Consider the following 21376-nt stretch of genomic DNA (forward strand, 5'->3'; position numbering starts at 1 on the left):
AACAAAAAAACTCTGAAAAGAAAAATAAGGAGCCAAATGCTCAACAAAAAGACACTAACCATGCAGTTATTCAGTTGCGGAAAAGGTGGCTGATTATTTGACAGTGTACAGGAATAAGAGGAAAAGGATGTTTGGAACAAAATGATATTTCATTTCTATTGAAAATTTGAAGTCCCAATGGAACCAAAAAAGATACAGTTCAATAACTTAGAGAAAGATGAGAAAAAAAGGGAAAAATCAAATTCAAAATCTACTTTCTCCTTCCTTTGTCATTTATAAAGGAAAGAGACCTCGTGTACTTTGTGGCCAGTGCATCCTAAACGAGCATCTTTCCTCTTTTGTGTTTTGCAGCAGTTTATCTGCCTCTCTTGAGCCAGAAAGCCTTGGGCTTGGCAGTGCCAATAGCAGCCAAGACTCACTTCACAAAGCCCCTAAGAAGAAAGGAATCAAGTCTTCAATCGGGCGCTTGTTTGGTAAAAAAGAAAAGGCTCGACTCGGGCAGCTTCGTAAGTATGGGACTTTCATTTTCTGCTACCGCTTGGATTTGTCACTTCTGAGTGTCCTGGGTTTCATTTCTCACCCGTAAGTTCTTTTCCATCCCTAGTGAGCTTTCAATTTAGTCAGCTTTGTAAAACTAGAGGAGCTGACTAAAGCTAACTGAAAGCTGGTGTGTTTTAAAGCTAATATAATGAAGTTGCACTAATGTTGTGAATCAATTTCTGTGATTGTCGTCCATATTTTACTGATGAGTAGACAAAGTCTTAGCCCTTTTCAGAACAGAGACCACAATCCAGGGAGATAGGCCTATGGCTCACTTGATAAAATGCCAAATGCTCAGCTATGGGGACCTGAATCCGGATCCCCAGAGCATATGGAAATGTCAGTGTGACAGCGAGTGTGTGCAACTCCAGTGCTGGTAGGGCCAAAATTAGGTAAAAACTTTTTACTTCCTGACCAGCCATCCCAACTTCATCAGGAAATTTTAGGTTCACTGACTGACAGACAATAAAGAGATTAAAAAGAGGATGATTAGGGAAGACACCCACAAACACATGCACACACACACACATATGCATGCACATCTATACACACGTGCACACATCTACAAGAGTGTGTATGGACACCAAACACACGTACCCAGATGAACCGGGCAAAAGAAATAGAGTAATGTGCTATCATTTTAGAGCGTACTTAAATACGAAATCTTAAATATGTGAATTTAAAATTTACCTTCTGGAGGAAAGAGATGAAGCCTAAATACACCAAAAGACTAAATAACATAGTGCAAGGGAACAAAATATGAAGGACAAGCAAAAGCTATCACAGTTTCTCCCTGGCAACTCTAAAGAATATCTATAAGATTGGGAGGAAGAAATAAACATTAGAAGTTTGTCTAGGATAACTTATTTTATTAATATTATTATTTATTATTATTATTTACAATGTTGTCACTTTGTATCCCAGTTGTAGCCCCCTCCCTCATCTCCTTTCTGTTCCCCCCTCCCTCTCTCTTCTTCCCTTATTCTTGTCCCCTAGTCCACTGATAGGGGAAACCATTCTCCCCTACTATCTAACCTTACTCTATCAGGTCCCATCAGGACTGCCTAGATACTCTTCCTCTGTGGGATGGCAAGGTCACCCCAACAGGGCAAAGTGATCAAGGAGCAGACAACCAAGTTCATGTCGGAGAGTATCTCTTTCCCCCTAACTAGAGAATCCACATGGGGAATCAGCTGTTTATGGGCTACCTCTGAACAGGGGTTCTAGGTGGGTTACATCTCTCTGCATGGTAGGATAAAATATTATCAATGACTAATAATAGGAAATATGAATTAGTGCTTTTGAAATGACTCCAGCTAAGTATATAACCATGAAAAAGGCACATGTGCACATTCATACACAAAAATATCAAAACAATAACAATTGAAATTTCTGAAATAAAATATATATCACTGGCACTTTGGGAAGAATATTGTCTTAGTCCCTGTTGTACTGGTGTGATGACACACCATGACCAAGGCAACTCTTATGATAAAAAGCATTTATTTAATTGGGGTCTTGATCATAGCTTTAGAAGCTCAGTCCATGAACATCATGGCGGGAAGCAGACAAGTGTGACAGGGGAGCAGAAGCAAGGAGCTTTGCATCCTATATCCTGATCACTGTGGAGAAAGGCTTGGGGAGGGAAAGATAGGAAGAGAGAGGGAAGAGATAAACAGAGGGAGAGAGAGAGAGCTTTCTGTATATTCCTCTTCAGGCTTAAGTTATTAGGAAAAAAATTAAATTTCTTCTAATAGTAAGTGTTAGCTAGAGTGATAGATTCCTAAGTATGTTCTGCAGTTACTCAGTTAATGGAATGATGACATGTAGGTGATTCTCCATCACCTAGGGATAATTTTTTGCTATAGCACCAAGGAATTTCTACTTACAATGTTCATGCTTGCAGGTTTGTGACAGCAAATTCATTCAGCATCCCTTCCCTGACATCCATGGAGTGTAACCATACAAAGCATCAGCTGTGGAAAGCCGATGTACATGGGACTATGTGAATATCATAATTCAATGTGACAGTCAAATCCTCCTTGGATTTCTATTTCCCAGAAGAAGAATCTCTTCGTCAATAGAAATATAACATAGGAAATAAAAAGCTGTTTTCACATATAAATCAACATACCAGTCAACAATGTTTGTTTTATCGAATTCGCTGACTTATCATGGCATTTAACAAATTATTGGTCATTTTTAATATATTGTAGTAAAACCCACAGTTGTGTTATTAAGATGCTTGCTAACAGAGGGATCATTCCTTTACTAACATTTTATTTAGCATATATGCTTATCTTATGTTCTATAACCTAACTTTTTCTCTTTAAAATTATTTTGATTGTCCTTTACACATACTTTTTATAGTTTAATTGAATTTGATGAGAAAACAATAAATCAATAATTTTTTCAACAAAATTGCATTTTATTGGGATACTAAGGTATCATTTAAAATGTAGAAAATACACAGTCTTTTATAAACCTAAGCTTTGTTTTCTATTTTCTGAGACTCCATTTTTAGATCAGAATATATGAAACTGTGCTAAATTATAGTTACAGTCATATCAACTCCTCCAAACTCAGGAAGCAGCAAAACCTGTTTGCAGTCTAACTGTAGAATTATTTTTTTCTTCCAAAATGCTGATTGTTTAAAAATGATCATGTTTTATTTAAAAAGTTGAATTCTTGATGAAAAACTTTAAATCACAAGTTAATTGTTCTTTTATTTCTTTGAAAACCAAAATGCCTGATTCATCCAATAACCTTGATATTGAAAGAGTTTTATCACTTACCAAGTAGATTTGTCTCATCAATATGCACTGAAACCATATGGATCAACCAAGAATTTTATGAGTTTTAAGTCAATCATTCACTTCATCTCCACTTTAAAAGAACATTTTTTATTGTGATTATAAATGATAATTTTTGGATATATACTAAGGCACATACACAAGTGAGAGAAATGAAGCCACATTATTCTATCACTATGCATAATGGAAAATTTCAGATTTGAAAATGTTCCCTAAGAGACTTTCAGTTCTCCACCCAATGGTTTTCCAAATAAGAGCCACAGTGAGTCTCTTATGTAATAAAAATCTTTCCTGCAGCATTAATTGCACATGAATAGAAGGAATAAAATAAATTTAGCCTTCTATCTCTATTACACTGAATTAAATCTGGACAGTGACTGATGTGTTTTGAATAAATGAGACTTTTTACAATTATCTAGCCCAGTAATAAGATTATCAAGGTAAAAGTTAAGTTAATTCACAGCAATTTTCTGTATTAATAGTCTCCAGCTTAACAAAGTATTTGCTAAAATAAATTATGGAAAACAGTAGTAACCAATTTACCATTTCTTTCTGGCAATAATTGAGAAACCATAACATATTCAAGTACTTAACCTTTATACAAGAAAAATATACAAAAAAGGTAGTGACAGTTGTCTTCAATGGTTATTTTCTGGTATATTGGTTAAATTTGGAGGATGGTATTTGTTAAGAATGAAGTTATTATTAGCATCAGATTAGTATTATTTGAAGATTATGTTTAAATGTAACTTATATCCCTTCTATTTAAAATATATGTATACCTTCATCCACATGAAAATATGAATAATTTTCTTTGACTGTGACTTTGTGTTTTCTTTTTCAAACAATAAATATCAATGAAAAAGAAAAACACAATATTAATCCCACATTTTTACTGTAATTAGCAATTTATGAACCAAATTCATTTAGGGGTTTGGAGTGAAATAAGTACATTATAAAAAGTGTCTTTCCATCACTGATACTCATGAAATTTCTTTTGTTCCCACCAAGACTATGCATACATACTATAATTTCTGACTCTGCTAATGCTGACACTAGTTCACATAATTTTTGGTAGATTAGATAAAACAATAAACTTATGTTTTGGCTTATAAAAAAATCAAAGCAAAAATTATCTCAGAAAAGATGAGGCTTCTGAGCAAGGCTAGAAGACTCAGCATGCTGTACTCACTGAATTCCAGGAGCTCTACATGCAGATCCTTCAGCAGCCAACACAGGCCTATGCATTCTTTAAACCGGGTCTGAAAACATACATTTAGTTTTCGGTTCAGCAGACTGTTTCTCACTGTAAGTGAGATATGACAAGCATGCTATTCATGGTCTTTGCTCTTTTTTAAATTAACTTTTTTATTAATTACAGTTTATTCTCTTTGTATCCCAGTTGTATCCCCGTCCCTCATTTCTACCCAATCACACCCTCCCTCCCCCGTCTCCTTCCATGCCCCTCCCTTATTCCACTGATAGGAGAGGTCTTCCTCCCCTTCCCTCTGACCCTAGCCTATCAGGTCTCATCAGGAGTAGCTGCATTGTCTTCCTCTGTGGCCTGGTAAGGCTGCCCCCCACGTCAGGGAGAGGTAGTCAAAGAACCTGCCACTGAGTTCATATCAGAGACACTCCTTGTTCCCCTTGCGAGGGTACCCACTTGGATACTGAGCTACCATGGGTTACATCTATGCAGGGGTTCTAGGTTATCTCCATGCATGGTCCTGGGTTTGAGTATCAGTCTCAGAAAAGACCTCTTTGCCAGGTCTTCACTCTGACCTCTCACTAGAGAAGTCAAACAGAATGGCCTTGAGCATTGAATACTCTACAAGGGTTTGTAGGTACACATGCATGTCATCTTCCACAACTGTGCTTGTGCAAATGAATGAACACCGGTTGGTACTTTTTTTGTGTGTGTTGATTTTCCCAGTTCATTTGTATGTGTAACTGTGTCCTTTGATGTATGCAATACAAGGGGCAATCTGAAAAGTAAGAAAGTTTCTGAGTGGTTGCACCAATAAACCTTTGAGATGATAACTTCAGAATGGACAAATGCCTCTATCTTGATCTTAATTTTGTTTGTTTGATTTTTCTTCCCAGGGGGTTTTATGGAGACTGAAGCTGCAGCACAGGAGTCCCTGGGCTTAGGCAAACTTGGAACCCAAGCAGAAAAGGACAGAAGACTGAAGAAAAAGTAGGTTTGGAAATTAATTTTTCTCCTTTTTCACACACTTTATTATGATGCTTCATCCTTTTCTCTTATAAGGAATTTAAGAAGAGATAAATTGGGAAATAAAAGTATATAGCAATTTTTCCTGAAACTATGGCAAACAACTCAGTGCTCATGTTTCACCGTGATAATGAATTGAAGCTTCAAATGAGTATAAAACTTGTCTACACAATAAACTGCAAAATTTAAGCTACTGATCAAAGCAGTGATTTCAAAATTATATTTTATATATAATATAGTTAGATGTAGTATTGAAGGCAATATGATGCATTATTGAAGCCAAATGAAGTTCTGATTTGGTACAACAAAATGAAAGTTGTATTATGTGTTTCCTTTCATGATAGCTATGTGTCTAGTGTTCATAAAGAAGAATTTAAGAGGAAGAGTATTTCTCTGGCTGAATATAAGCTTATTTTAGGTGAGAACAGATTGTTTGGCACCTGCCAAGAAACTGAGAGTCTATCTTCCCATTCATATGTAATACGGAACATTTAAATGACTTGTAAAATTTGAAAATTTCGAGTTTCAACAGCTGTTAGGAAGGGATTCCATAAATAACATATTGTTAGCTGCATAGTAACATTTTCAGTGACATAAAATCATCACTCTAAAAGCATAGTCTTTGAAAGTATTATAATTTCATTTTATTCTCATCTTTTTGTGAGTTGCTCCTCCACCACTCCCTAAACTATTTATTACATTATTTTAATGGTTTTTATATTTCTGCTTCCTACCGCTACCAATTTATGATCAATACATTTCTACTGATTGCTCTAGCTACCAATTAGTGATGTATTTCTACTGTTTCAAAACACAGGCTTCTCAATTTACTTCACATTTTGTCTCTCTACTTGTGTTGCAGACATTTGCCAATAACAGGAAATATAATTATAATACAGTAGAAGTTAATTAACCATTATTTATTAGTTGGCAATACTTTACTGAAACTATTTATCCAGACCCAATAGAAATACAAACTAGAACAATACTTTGAGAATGTAATGTCTTCAATAGGATTAAAGGTTCCATCATGAAATATTATTCAGTTACTGATAACTTAAAGATACATATCAGTATTTGTCAAAACCTGCTTCAAATATCTATATTTCTATAATCGTATTAAAATCCAATCTTTAATTTCATAGTTATCTGTGCAGAATATTATTCTATGAAGAATTATTCTTTTATATCGTGGTTAGTTTATTACAAGTCTGCCTAATGGACATAGTTAATTAAATAATATGCAAAAATATTGCCCTTTATTTTGACTATTCCATGACAAGGACCCAGTGGCATATACATGGAGCCAGTGCTGTGAGATTTTCTGTGATTAAAATGACTCAGCACTTTCACGAAACTGTTATTTCTGTTGCAATTTATCAGAAAGTCATGTTTAGTCATGTATCAATTACCTTCAGTTTGCACTAATCTCAATTTGTTATTCTCATTACATTTCAGTGGCTTGTTCTCAAGCTGTAATTTTCTCATTCAAGTATTTCACATAAATAATCTTCGTGGTTCTCATTCAAATTTTCAGTTTTTCATTCAGTTCCTGCCTTCAGTCTCTTAGTGTTTAAGGTTTAGGTCACTTGTTCTCAGGATTTAGTCTCCAGGGGATGTTGTGATGTCTGTCATGTGAGCTCACTTTGCGTTCATCACGATATTGTGATCTGACTCATCATCCTCTCTTATTTCACTGAACCACAGATACATTTTTCTAGTCAATGGAATTGAACGACTTTTTTCTGAAATTGACGTTGAGAGCACCTAGAAATATGAATTTTGCACCTTCGCTTTTGTGTCTCTCATCCTGGTCTTTAAGTGCTCATTTCACTTTCTTAGCCATCTATCTCTTCTTGAAACGTTAAACTATTTCTTGGGATAGTTTAAAAAGTAATGCTAACACAGGCATTAAACAAAAGAGCACAGAATAATATAATTAGCCAAATACTAAATTAGAATATATGACAAAAACCCTTCAATTTCTGAATAAGTTTCAATTTATCCAAATTTTATGTAAAGTCTAGATTCGGCTTTTTTGGGTTATATCTTAGTTTTTTTTTTCCTCTTGCTGTTACAAAATACCTAACAAGAGTCATTTAAGGAAGGAAAAGTTTACATTGGCTAATATTTTCAGGGGATACAGTCCTTTATCATGGGGAATGGGTATTGGTAGTAACAAGAGAAAGCTGATCACATTGCATTTACAGTTAGGAAAGAAAAAGTGATCAATACTGATATTCTTTATTCAGAAGAGGAACCCAGACCTGGGAATAGTACTGCCCACATTTAGAGTTGTTCTACCCACTTCAATTAACCTACTCTAGAAACTCCTTCCAGCCTTGTCTCCATGGTAGCTCTAACTCCATCAAATTGTTTTATTTATTGTGATGACACAGGACCATGTGTGTGCTGGAAAACACTCCAGCAATCATCTCTAATCCAGCTATTATGAATTATGTGTATATTTCACTTGTTTTAATTTTTTACTCTGTGCATTTGTCAAACTAGACAATTCAATATAAAGTGACCCAATGGGCTTACATTTATGATGTTTTCTTTGATCCCAAGAAACATATTGACCTGACTAAAGCTAAAGATATCTGCTTGAATAATTAAACCTGTCTAACTCTAAAGAAAACTGGGAGTAGGCAGGGCACTTTTGAAAACCAACAGAAATGTCACTCAGTCACTATTTACCTTCAAAACCATTAATCATTGAAATTGTAGCAAAACTTTGTGGTTATATTTTCCCCTAGCTTTTAAACATTGTATAAATTTTTAGTGAAAGATACAGATACGCTAAAAATATCTCATACCTTTGTATGTAATCAAAATATATTAAATGAATTTTGTAAGGGTAATTTGTCATTTCATTCTTTTGTTATAACATCAATAATATGTTATTACATAGTTTAATTTTCTACATCCTCCTGAACGGATAACACTACTAAATGAACATTGATTTTGTATTTGAATCAATTTTTCAACATCATTAAAATGAAATTAACACTCCCATTCAGCTATCAACAGCATCCCCTCCAGAGAGACAAAATTATTCTTAAAGCAAGGCAGGCAAACTTAATCACCACCAATGAATCTTTATATTAGAAATTCAAAGAGCTCCAAGTGAAGCTTCATAGATTTGGCTAAATTTATTCTCATCACAGTCCTAAGGCTCTGTTTCCACGCATAATATTTATTATGTTTAAAGATGCTTCACTTATACTCTTTGGCATTTGAAAGGTTCAGAGTAAGCATATCTCTAAGCAAGTAAATGTCACTTAAATTATTCATACTCTAAGGTACCACAAAACTCCTCAACGTTTTTCATTCAATAAATATTTATTAAGTGACTATTGCCAATTTTAGCTTATAAATGAGTTATAGTCAAGAACTTGTGTTCAAATATATGAACATGTTTTTCTTTCTGAGTGGTGCTGTGTACATGGAAGGCAAACATTTGTGCTTCATCATACAAGAACATTTTCTAGTTACACTATATGAATGGACTTCAGTTTTATGAAGCATAAAGGAACAGCTGGCTAGATACTGTGCCCTTCACAGATTCCTGAGATATCAGAGGCAGGGTACTTCCAGATGAAAATAAGAAATCATATTTCTGCAATGTGCTATCATAAGCACATTCATTCTTCTTCATTACCCTACGTTCATGTCTTGAAACCCAAATAAATAAGGAAAAGCAAGAATTTGTACTTTGTAAATATGTTGCAGTCAAAGGTTCATTTAGACACTATCGGTCTGCCGTGGGCAGCCGAATCAAAGGATCTATTATAGTAGAACAGTTAGAATCTAAACCCAACCCCACACCCTAATATTTCTCTGGGAAAGTATGTCTCAGTTTTCTACTCATAACTCAGAGGTGGCTTTGTGCCTGTACCAAGACCCAGATATCACTTCAAAGATCTGTTGTGTTCCAGCCAAGGACAATTAAAAGCATTACTTGAAACTAAATAATAAGATGCAAATACTAACAGTGGAAAGTAATACAATGTTCTTTCACTAAAACTAAAGTTAAGAAAAATGCCAGGGCTTTTTATTTGTGTTTAGATATATCTGATCTATTAGAAGAAAGGAAAAGAATGAGAAATGAGATAGCTATTTTGATCCATCAGTTTAGTGACTGTTACAAGACAAGCACGATTAAAGTCACATATTATCTACACATTTTTGCATTCAAGAAATATTTTGATCAAGAAATGATAAAATAATAAGGAATAATTAGATATTAAACTATAAATGTTTGAAAATTCTGAAATAACTTTCTTTTCTAAAAAATTTCTATCCTTGATTTGACTAAAATCCTATTATTATTATTATGACTAAAAAACTCCTGAGTTAAATGAGACCAGGATAAATTTGGCAAATCATAACACTTCATTCATTCATTCCTATAGCCCAATAGTCTACACTGTCATGTAGACTACTGACATTTCCATTTTACAACTCTGTAAGGGAGACAGACAGACATGGGGACAAATGCCTGAACTTAATCTCTTCTGGTTCTATGACAATTTATCCAAGTCACAAGTCTTTGAAGAAAACAACAAAAGCCTGAAAGCCACCTATTGATCTTATTTTAAACTTATTTTTCAAGACCTTTCTGACAAAAGGAGCTAAGCAAATGATTTGATGATTACTGCACAAAATGAAAAATACTATTAAGTCGCTATTATAAATGACTAAAATAACAGAATTTTGTCAAGCTATGCAAGAGAAGGTACACCTAAAATTTTACATAAAGTGCTTTAATAAGCTCCTTTATGGTTTTATCCAAAATTTATAAATTTTAATAAAGATCTTTGTATAATTTTGCTTCCAACTGCAAGACTATTGTACATACGTGTGTATGTGCATATATATTTGCAGCTCCTCAGGGTGGGAAGAATTATTTCTATAAAGTACATAAATGAACAATGCCTAATGAAAAAATTTACATTCAACAAAGGTAGTTAATGGTCAAAATTCTATACACTAACTAGATTTTAATTGGACCTTGTGTAACATTCTGGGAATATATTTGAAATTATTATCATGTGTATTCAGAGGAACATCATCAAAAAATAGTTGGAAGACAGCACAATATGTTTCAAATTCTGGTAGAAAGAATTGAATATATACTGAATATGTAAAATGACAATACAAGAAATGTCAAAAGCAATAACAATCAAATATGTCCTATTCTGGTCTTTTGACAAGAACTTGAGCCAAAGACAGAGATCATTAAGCTGATGAAGTTGAGCCAACTCTAACATAAAGTTACCTATAATCACATATCAGAGAGGAAAGTGCTGACTGCCTGGAAGGGAGTGTGGACCAGTGATTATATTCAACATAGACCAGTCAAATGTGCACTTGGTGGGATTTTAATAGGTGAATAAACTTTACCTTCAGAGATTGAACAACATGTTCTTTAAGTTGTCTTTGTTCTAAGATTCTGGAATTTGATTCAGAGATGAACTAAAATCAAGAGAACATTTGGATTACTCAGCGGAGTTGCGTTTTTGTAGCTGTTTAAATTATGTTTCCAGAATATCTGAATTCACAACTGGGAGCTGGGTCTGGATGAAGAGGAAATCTTCAGATCAAGTCGAAACACAGATATTAATTTCTAGTCGGCTAACAAAACCCAAGTCCTAGGCTTTGGCTTTCTTCACTGCACCCCAATATTATAGTAAATCTTACAGTTTACAATGCTTTTTGATCTATTAAGTCAGCTTATTTGATCCTATGCAGCTGAGGTTCTCATTGTATAGCTGTCTCTCTTATATCAGATCCCATTTCTATAATGCATTCCTCACATATCAGCCAAAGAAATTCATTTAAATCATATTTCTGAGGAGCTTAATATCCCTCAGTCATTCCCTGGAGTCCTTCTATAGTTGTCAGATGCCTTCAAGTAGCCTACATTTCCTCACTTTACCAGGGCTCTACTTATCTCACTAGTCCCATTGCTCTCTGCGTATCATGTCATGCTTCATGATTTTGAAGCACTTATCAGCAACTTAGGTTATAATTTCTTCTATTGTGTTGTGTACATTGCTTCCACTTGATTTCACTCCTCATATTTTCTGTCATAACTGTGAGTATATCTGTCTTATGTGTATCAACTATTCAGTAACCACAGTGAGCAGCTAAAATGAGCAAGGCTGGGCATTGTTCTGTTTAATTGTATTATTCTAATATCATATGATGTCTCTGACTTAGAAACTGTTCTTCTTCCACACATAAAGTCTCCTAGAGAGAGCAGAAGCTACATTCCAGAAGCACTCAAGAAATTAGTTACCAACACATAACCTGAACAAGGATGATAGTAAAAAATATATTAATATGGTCAGGAGAAACTTTTGAGGACTCAACTGTGGACAAAAAACACAACAACAAACAACAAAACAAAACAAACCTGCAGGTAAATAATAAGAATAGAGCAGGACAAGCAGTCTTACTCAGAGGAAACCACACCAACTGAGAACACACACATGCAAGTAGACAGAAGCATACAGACTGAACCAGTGCACAGACTGAGCAGCTTATATTCATATATTTAGAAATTCACACAAGGAAAGGAGGTCCTCCCCTCTCAGTGGACTAGGTAAGGAGCATAGGGGAAGAAGAAGAAAATTGGGAGGAGATGGAGGGGGCTACATCTGGGATACAAAGTAAATAAATTGTAATAAATAAATAAACTAAAATAATGAACTATAAAAAGAAAAACAACATATATAGAGAAATTCACACACATATATACACATATCTATATCTAAGTGTAGCACCAATAAAGAAAAAAAATCAAGAATTCAAAAAGAAACAAGATGGTACATGGAGAATATATAGAGGAGAATAAATAAAGGGGAAATCATATAATTATACTTCCATTGCCAAAACAAATAATATTAAAGAGTAAGCATAGATTTCCAGGAGGCACTTTGAGTAAAATGACAGGCTCAGACAAGGAAAGGTATTCTTTATGAAAACAATACTTTTTGTTATATCCCATACATAAATATGATATACATATAATATTCCATTGTTTGATACAGTATTTAAGTTTACTAGAAAACAAACCATGGAGTAATTTAAACACATGAATGAATCGACTGAAGTATTTATTTCTCTAAAATTTTTATCTATAAAATTTAGTAATGAATTATAATTTGTCTCCTTTATTAAATGATGAAATTCCACAAAATTTGCATTGCAGACCTCATCCTATGATAATTCTCTGTATTTCTCATCACAAATAAAGGATTACATGTTAGTTTTTCATTTGTATGACCTTTCCTTGGCTGACTCAAAGGTAGCTACCTACCATCATTAAAACGTCTAACTCAGCATGAATGGGCACTCTTGAAAGGCTGATCCCTGGAGAGGCCCCCTACAAAGCTTGTAGAACAGTAGTTCTCAACCTTCCTAGTGCTGTGACCCTTTAACACAGTTCCTCGCACTGTGCTGATCCCCAAGCATAAAGTTATTTTCATTGCAACTTCATAACAGTAATTGAGATACTGTTGTGAATTGTGATGTAAATATCTGTGTTTTCCGTTGGTCTTAGACATCCCCTGTGAAAGTGTGCCTGATTCACTAGCGGAGCTTCACTGCCTGCTACGACAGTAGTCTTCACACGGATGCTTTTTCCTCTTTCTTCAATTCTTGTTAATGAGCCCCTTCTCTTCCCAAAATTCGACATGCATCTTCTTGTCATTAGCTTACGATGAGTCAATGAGACAGACGGAAAGACAGAGAAAAACTACCACCAGGAAACTACTCTACTCTAGTATTTACCAGATATGTAGTAGAATCCAAGATACGTTCTTCTAATTCCCTAGGCCATTGTATGATTAATTCTTCCAAATCTCATCTCATCTGTATCTTTAACAAGACCAAAAAACAAACAAAAAAATCCCAATTTGCAAATCTAAAAGACACAATATTAATGATCACTAGAAAAGAACCCACAGTGTTTAAGTGCATGCATGAAACAGTCTCAAGCACAATTTTTACTGTACTCATCTATTCCCACTACTACCCACTCATTTCTGGATTTGCTCATGATAAATGATTTAAAGTGTTTTTGACTCACCAACTTGAACCTCAGAAGAGACTTTTTGAGTGAGCTGCTCCTCATCTGAATCTAAAAAGGGAGAGGCCCTTGTTTTCTAGCAAATCTTGTAGAGTCAAGTGAAATGACTAAAAAGGTTAAGCTCCACCCCTTGAAATAACACACACACACACCACACCCATAAACAAACACAAACATACACACACACCATGTGGTAATTGTTGGGGCTGAATGTAAAATAAAGTTTCCAAAAACACATCAATAATTGGGTTTGGTTTTTAATTAGTAATATGACTCATTCCTTTATGTATCAATAGAACTAGAACCATCTTTGATTTGTTATAGTGAATGATCCTTAACAAAAGTTAGCCTGTTTTTGACAAAATCTGTATTTCTATCAATTCCTATCATCTTCTCTCTGACACACTAGAATAGGTGATAAAATAGTAATGTTTACAATTTATTGTAAGCAATTATTTGTAGGAGAGAATGAAATGAGTTTTACAAAGAAAAATAAATACTTCATATAGAAGAGAAACTTCTCTACTAATATACATATCACCTCATAATTAAACGATTATCACACAGTCTCTGAGTCACTTGTCATGTTTATACATTTTTATCCTTTGCATAACACATTTCTGAGTTGAAATGCTAAATATTCTGAAATTAGAAAGCAACTTAGAATTCATTAACAATGAAGGAAAGAAAATATATGAGAGTGATGAGAAGTCAAACAATTCGAATATACTGACAAGATAAAGTTTTAGAACTATGAACTCCACTTTGAAATTTGGCTTTCATGTTGAGTTTCATAATTTTTATTATATTTTATATATCAAGTATTTGTATATTACTGTACAATTCCTAACTTTTAAAATCATGGCAAATGATGATGTTAAAACTATTAATACTTCATTGTCACAAATTTAATCAACTAGTGTTACTGAAGATTGTAGTCAGGATAGGAGAGATTTCTTCGCTAGTGGTCTCAACTCACCACAGATGCACTGGGCAGTTTTTCTGGAAGGCTCAAAAATGTCCTTATGTCTTTTTTTTTTTTTTTCAAAGTTCATGATATAGCACACAGGGGTGTTGGTAAGAAATCCAGTTAAAATGTATAAAATTATCTCTTTCGGATCATATCTTTTTTCTGTTCCATATATGATGTGAAAAAATATGACTTAAACATTTCTTAGGAAATTGTGTTGCCAACATTTAGACACTGCATTTTGGTTTATAAGAAAATTTAAAGAGCTTGCTCCAGCTGTCCCGGAGCTGAGGCCAAAGACTATGTGATTTCTCAAAGTTCTCCTGGTTTCTCTGAATGAATGCTACCGGAGGAGGCATGTGCAGCGTGTTCTATCACACATCCAGCTTTTCTTTACGATATCTCTGCGATCAAAAACAAAATGCTTTACATTGCTTAATTTCTGAAAGAAGAATTCTGCCTCATATTTTGTTATACTGAATATAGCTTATGAGTTGTATTAACAGTTTCACATTCTATTAATTATCCTGTTCTTTATGTAGAAATTTTAAAATATTATTCTCATGGCTTTTGTTGGATTATTTAACTGCCATGTTTTCTAAATGCCTCTACTACACCCAGGGAGTAAATGGTTAAGTTCAAAGCTGAATTAGCATGAGATGAGTTTTGTGATGATTTCGATACGACTGAAAAAACACTCAGTTTTTTCTGAGTGTTTTTTAGAAACACTGTTTTCTAAGCAGCATTTATAACTATACACTCAAGTAACTAACTATATCTTCTACTAGAATCTGTCTGATTGGAACAAACTTAATATTTGCTTTCAAAGCACATATACAAGAGAATATAATAAAATGATAGAAGATGATTCATGAAGTTGTTTTGTACATTCATCATTTCTTATTACAGGTGCATGTCTTTTAAAAACAGTGATTACTGTAAAACTTGTTACAATAAATTTTCTTCATCTGGAATGGACTTTAATTTTTTTGTTGTACTAGATAAAATTGAACAATGCGCCTGTTAGCAATCTAATCAAAGCATGTATAAAAAGTGGAATGCCATTATTCTGTCCTTCAAATAGTATTGTTTTTTTTTTTTTCTACTTGAGGTGTGGATCTCTGTTTGACATTTTTTTTTCTTGAGTTTAACAGAGGCCTTAAAAGACTGTAGGCTGTTCAGCAAGGTATTTTTCCTATCTATGACATGACACAGATGTGGCCACACATAAAAAATGCTCTTTGCTTCTTTCCTGGGATGTACTAGAGGCTAAGAAAATTTGGCCCCGCATGTTTCAGAGTGGCTCATACTAAACACAGGCTTATTGGTCAACGCTCAGACTTGCCTTCAGCTTAACCAGACTCCTGGATATAGTTTGTATCGTTATGGAATAAAAACAGTACTACCACCACTGAAATGATTCTCTAAGGCACCATGTTGTTCTCATACGAGATTTCTCACATCTGAAATGATGCTATTGTTTTATTCCATGGCTTTCTTTGGATTGAAATGTATCCATTAACATTTGTGTGCTTTTCTTTTTCATCCATCCTTCCCCATCTCATGAAAAGCACATCTGGGTAAGTTGACTCACAATGGCTGCTGAACAGGTTGATTTTCAGCAACCATCTCTTTTTTTAAGTTTGTTTTATCTTTAGTATTTCTCTTTTCAGTTGTGACACAAACTGCACTGCCTCTGGCCTGAAATGAAATTCATGACGTGCACTCATTTCTACACAGAGAAAGAACTCATTGGTTCAGAGAAATACTTATATTTGAATTACATTGGCCTTTCGGACACTGTTACTGCTTAGTTCCATGAGATGAATGCAAAGTGACCCTTCCGACACCATTCTTCTAGCTCTCGAGTCATCCTTCAGGAGTTAATGGGGGATCTACAATGCTCAAGTCATACTTTCAGGATGAACTTTGACCCCTTGTGCTGCATGTCAGAAAATGTGCTTTTCTTGGGCATGCAGTTCGGTTCTGCAATGTTACATTCAGGAGATAAGCTTATTTGTCTGTCTTCTGACCTTATTTAGCTAGAAAGGGTTAAGTGTGTCATCTCAGCAAAGTATTTATGACGGTTAAGGTAGCCCTGGATTCTATCCAGATATGTGCCTTTTCCAATTGTTTATTATTTTAGTGGTTTTTTTAATTTTTCATTATTATTATTACATTTATTCTCTTTGCATTCTGACTGTAGCCCCCTTCTTTATCTCCTACCTATCCCCTCCCTTACTCTTCTCCCCCTATGTCCCTCCCCTGGTCTACTGATAGGGGAGTATCAGTAAATTTACCTACTAAATTTGCAGGCAAATGGATGGAACTAGAAAAGATCTTCCTGAGTGAGATAAACTAGAAGTAGAAAGACATACATGGTATATACTTACTTATAAGTGGATATTAGCTATATAATATAGGATAAACATACTAAAATCTATAGTCCTAAAGAAGCTAAACAAGGAGAACCCGAGGGAAGATGCTTAATCCTCATTCAGAAGGGCAAACAGACAGACATCAGAAATAGGTGAAGACAGGGAACAGGACAGGAGCCTTCCACAGGGGGCCTATGAAAGTCTCTAACCACCAGCTATCAAAGTAAATACTGAGACTCATAGTCAAACTTTATTGGCTTTTTTTTTAACCTTTATTGGCTTTTAAAAAGTGATTACAAACTTATATTTCTCAGAAAGCAGTTTCAAAATTAAAATCCTTCTTTTATGTAAAAGGGAAATCACACAAGTCCCCATAGACAACACTGCCTCAATGTGTTTTAGGGTTTACACATAGTTTATGCATCGAAACTATTTCCTTAGTACAATTACTAAAATCAAGAGCAGAAGAAGGTAAGGCTATAGGAAAGCAGACAGATAGTGAAGGGTAGCAACAGCGAGGAGGAACGGGGTTAAGGTTTGAGATCTAAAAACCAGAACACAGAGTTGCACTCGCTTGCTGTGTACCCTTGGAGGCCTGAGTGCTCCCTTTTCTAACTGCCTGCAGTAAGGGCATTACTGAATGCATAGCCACAGGAGCATGGAAATGGAAAGCTTCCAAATGGAACAAAGGAGACCTCGTAATTAGATAATGCACAGAAACACTCTAATTGAAGGGATATCCACATACTTGGAGCATTATCAATGCCTTCCAGAAAATCCTTAATTACCATTCGGAAGTGAATGGGGATTTCAGCCCGTGGTGTCAGGTAAAAATGAAATCGTTCAATGGAAAGTAACACAAGACACTGTTTTTCAAAAGCAGCACAGCTAAGTGAATTCCTCATGTGTATGTGTTTACTCCTTTTTAATGGTTTTGAAAATGATTACATTTAAAATAAATCGAAGGAGGAAATTATGTAAATTCCAACTGAAATTCACAAATAAACTAAACTTTTTTCCTGAGACTAGTTCCTCTGTTCCCAGAGCTCCTAGAATAAAGAGAGAGAGAGAGCTTAAACATGAATGAATTCCAACCTTAGTGTGATGTATTTATTTTTTTAAAAAGCCTTATAAATGTTATTGGAGTCTACATAAATTCTATTTAAATGTCATAGACTTTTTCCACTTTCACTGTGTGAAAGTGCCCAGTAATCTCTCTCTCTCACAGACACACACAGACACACATAATATCCTTGTACTTTAAAATCAATCAACATTGATAATGTTGAACTTAAAACTTAGATTTCTGACGTTAACTATGTATTTAACTAATCAGTGTTCTGAAGCATCTGATTGGGATTTTTTTTGACGTATTTATGTTCAGAATTATGTTAATGAATATATACTTATCAGCTTGCAGATGTTTCACAAATTAGGTGCCACCTTACATCATTCACAGTTGCCTAGAAGAATTCCGAGTATGTTCTTATGATATCCATAAGATTTATCAACAAATACAAATCATTCGGTAATAGAGCAATAAAATCACACCTCACTTCCTATGTAGTCCAGGCTGGCTTTATGCTCATAAAATTCCCACCTCTGTCTCCAAAGAGTGTGTATTACAGAGCTGTGCCTCCATGGATGTAGATAGCACGCTCATTCTTTAGCTGAACTCTGGGAAGATTGTATCTTACCCTGTAGACTTTTGGATTTTAAGAGATGAAGGTATTTTACAATGAATAACTGTGAATTCTAAGTATACTTTCTACTAACACTTTATAGGTGGAAAAGCCTCTGACATAACATTTAAAATTGACTGACGGTTAAATTGTCAAATCATTGAAAAAATGTTCAGGCATGCATTTATTTCTTTAGTTTTAACTAAGTACTTGCAATGCACCATAAACTCTCAAGAGACATCTTTCAACCAGTAGATGATAATAACACAGATTCACAGTCACTGCAACCAACAGAGCAAGCTCATCAATTCCGTGTCTGCTCTATAATCTATATCCATCATCCTCTCGCCAACATACAGAACCCAGTAGTAATGGTAAAAGTAAAGCTGTCATTCCTTGGTTCTGCGTAGAGATAAAAATGGCATGTGTGATAGTAAGGACAGAAAGACAGATTAGCCACATACATTTGTGAGGTTTTTGTTTCGTTTTATTGTGGTTTTTTTATTTTGTTTGTTTTGTTTTAGATTTTACAAGTTTCAGATTTTGTGTCCAGAATGGTGGGGTGTAACATTTTGCTTTTCTCCTCAATTGCTTTGATTCCAGGTAGACTCTATTCCTGTGCTCATATCTGTGTGTCAATACACATCACAGTGAGTTCTATCCCAACCTTCCCAATCGCTTGAATAAAGCTGCTCTTATTATATGGAAGACTGTTGTGAGTCAAGAAGCCTGCTCTCTTGTATGTGCTGATCTCCAGGACACGGGCCCAGCCTCACTGGCTCTTCTAGCCCCATTGTTAAAAGCACATGGTGGTTTGACGACTAGGCCCATACTTTTTAAATGATTTTTTTGTTTCTTCTCCTTGAAATGCTTGTTTTTCAAGAGCATAAATCCCAGTCTCATTTCAAAACAATATTGTTGGCCAAATCATGTCTCTTCAAAAGAAACATCCCAAGAGACTAGAGGTAAAGCGATGCCCTCTGACACTAATTGCTTTGCCACATATACAATGGCCTGAGGTTACTTAGTTTTCTGTGCTTTTGTGAAAAGGTCTAGATAGCCCATGGTGACCTCGAACCCATTCACTACTTATCTCAGGCATGCCTCAAACTCCTACCTCAGGTTTCAAAATGCTAAGAGCACAGGAATGTGACACCGTGCCTGGTGTGTTTCTTTTTAATGTGTCATTATATCAATATTTTCCCATTGAAACCGATGATACCGTTGAAAAAAAGGATTCAATTAACTTTATTCTATAGGTTGCAAACAGACTGTAGCATGCTGGGATCTACAAAAGTCAGCTGACTGCCTATCTTGCTTAGCAACAGTTCATACAAAATCCCTTTTCCAAAGCTCACAGAGAAAGCACAAACAATTTATGAACCAATCAAATCATTAAAATATTGAAGAGGGAATTAGGGAAGATTGTTTAATACTATGATGCCTCTAAAAATAAATATATACATATTGCCTTGACATCAAGGCAGAAAATGACTTCAAGTTATCATATGTGATGCCATAGGGTCTATGACCTCCAGTATAAAAAAGAAGTTAATAAAAATAACATAACAAAATCAGAGATTTGAATGTGAGAAGAGGAGGGAGAAACAGAAGAGAGGAGAGAAGTAAGGAAAGGGAAGAAAAGCAAAGAAAGACAGGGAGGAGAGATTGCAGGCAAATTTTTCACTTTCTTAAATCTGGGAGACTTGATAAGCTATGCGCAGATGGCAGAGGAGGAGAACTCCCCCTTTCAGTAGACTAGGGGAAGGGATAGGGGGAAGAAGGAGGGAAGGTTGGATCAGGAGGAGTTGAGGGAGAGGTCTAATATTGGGATATAAAATGAATAAATTGTAAAAAAATAATATAATAATTCAGAAAATCTGACATTATTAATATAATAATTTAGAAAATGTGACATTATGACAAGAGGCAGGGAAGCATATTTGTTGTCCAGTATAGAGGAGATACAGCTCACAGATGTCAGAAAAGTCAGAAAAGAGAATAGAGTTCCCCCTTGATACATGACTAAACTGGACACAACTGCAATAACTGAAGAGAGACATAGATTTAAAGAGAGAGCACTAGTTTTTCTTCTAATTTAGATATGGTCTCTTAACAACAAAATTATATATATAATCCATATAATCCATCTATCTATCTATCTATCTATCTATCTATCTATCTATCTATCTATCTATCTATCTATCTATATGTCTAGAGGAGTTAGAAATCATGAATGATAAGTGTCCTGCTTTTATTTACATTCCACAGATATTTCCGATCTTACTTTTCTTTAGATTTATTTACTTATTTTTATTATGTGTGATGCCAAGTGGTTATATATACATTATATACACATGAATGCAGGTGCCTGCTTTGACCAGACGTGTCCAAATCCTTTGGAGCCAGAGATAGGAATGCTGTGATACCTCCGAGACTGCTGCTGGGAACTGAATCAGGTTTCTGGAATAGCAGCATGTGCTCTGGACAGATGGCCCATCTCCCCAGACACAGCTCTGGATATTTTTACTAGAAAATTTTGCATATGATCATTTGTAGGATATCCAACCTTTGTTCTGTTCTAAAGATCAGACATAGGCAGCATAGACTTCCCTCTGCCTCTTTATATGAAGGCAGGAAAATTCCCTATTCCCAGATG

General features: G+C 34.9%; 1 protein-coding gene across 7 annotated transcripts in view; it reads left to right on the forward strand.

Moving 5' to 3' along the window:
- Ppfia2 (PTPRF interacting protein alpha 2) overlaps nt 1-21376 on the forward strand; it is a 504690-nt gene that overhangs the window by 445867 nt on the left and 37447 nt on the right. For all 7 annotated transcript variants that reach the window (XM_055625946.1, XM_055625947.1, XM_055625948.1 and 4 more), the window contains 2 exons: nt 352-506; nt 5457-5550. In XM_055625946.1, coding sequence (XP_055481921.1) covers nt 352-506; nt 5457-5550 — 249 coding nt within the window. The remainder of the gene's footprint in view (nt 1-351; nt 507-5456; nt 5551-21376) is intronic.

This window comes from Psammomys obesus, unplaced genomic scaffold (genome assembly GCF_907164565.1).
Source record: "Psammomys obesus unplaced genomic scaffold, mPsaObe1.curated_primary_1811, whole genome shotgun sequence".
NCBI classification, from domain to species: Eukaryota; Metazoa; Chordata; class Mammalia; order Rodentia; family Muridae; genus Psammomys; species Psammomys obesus.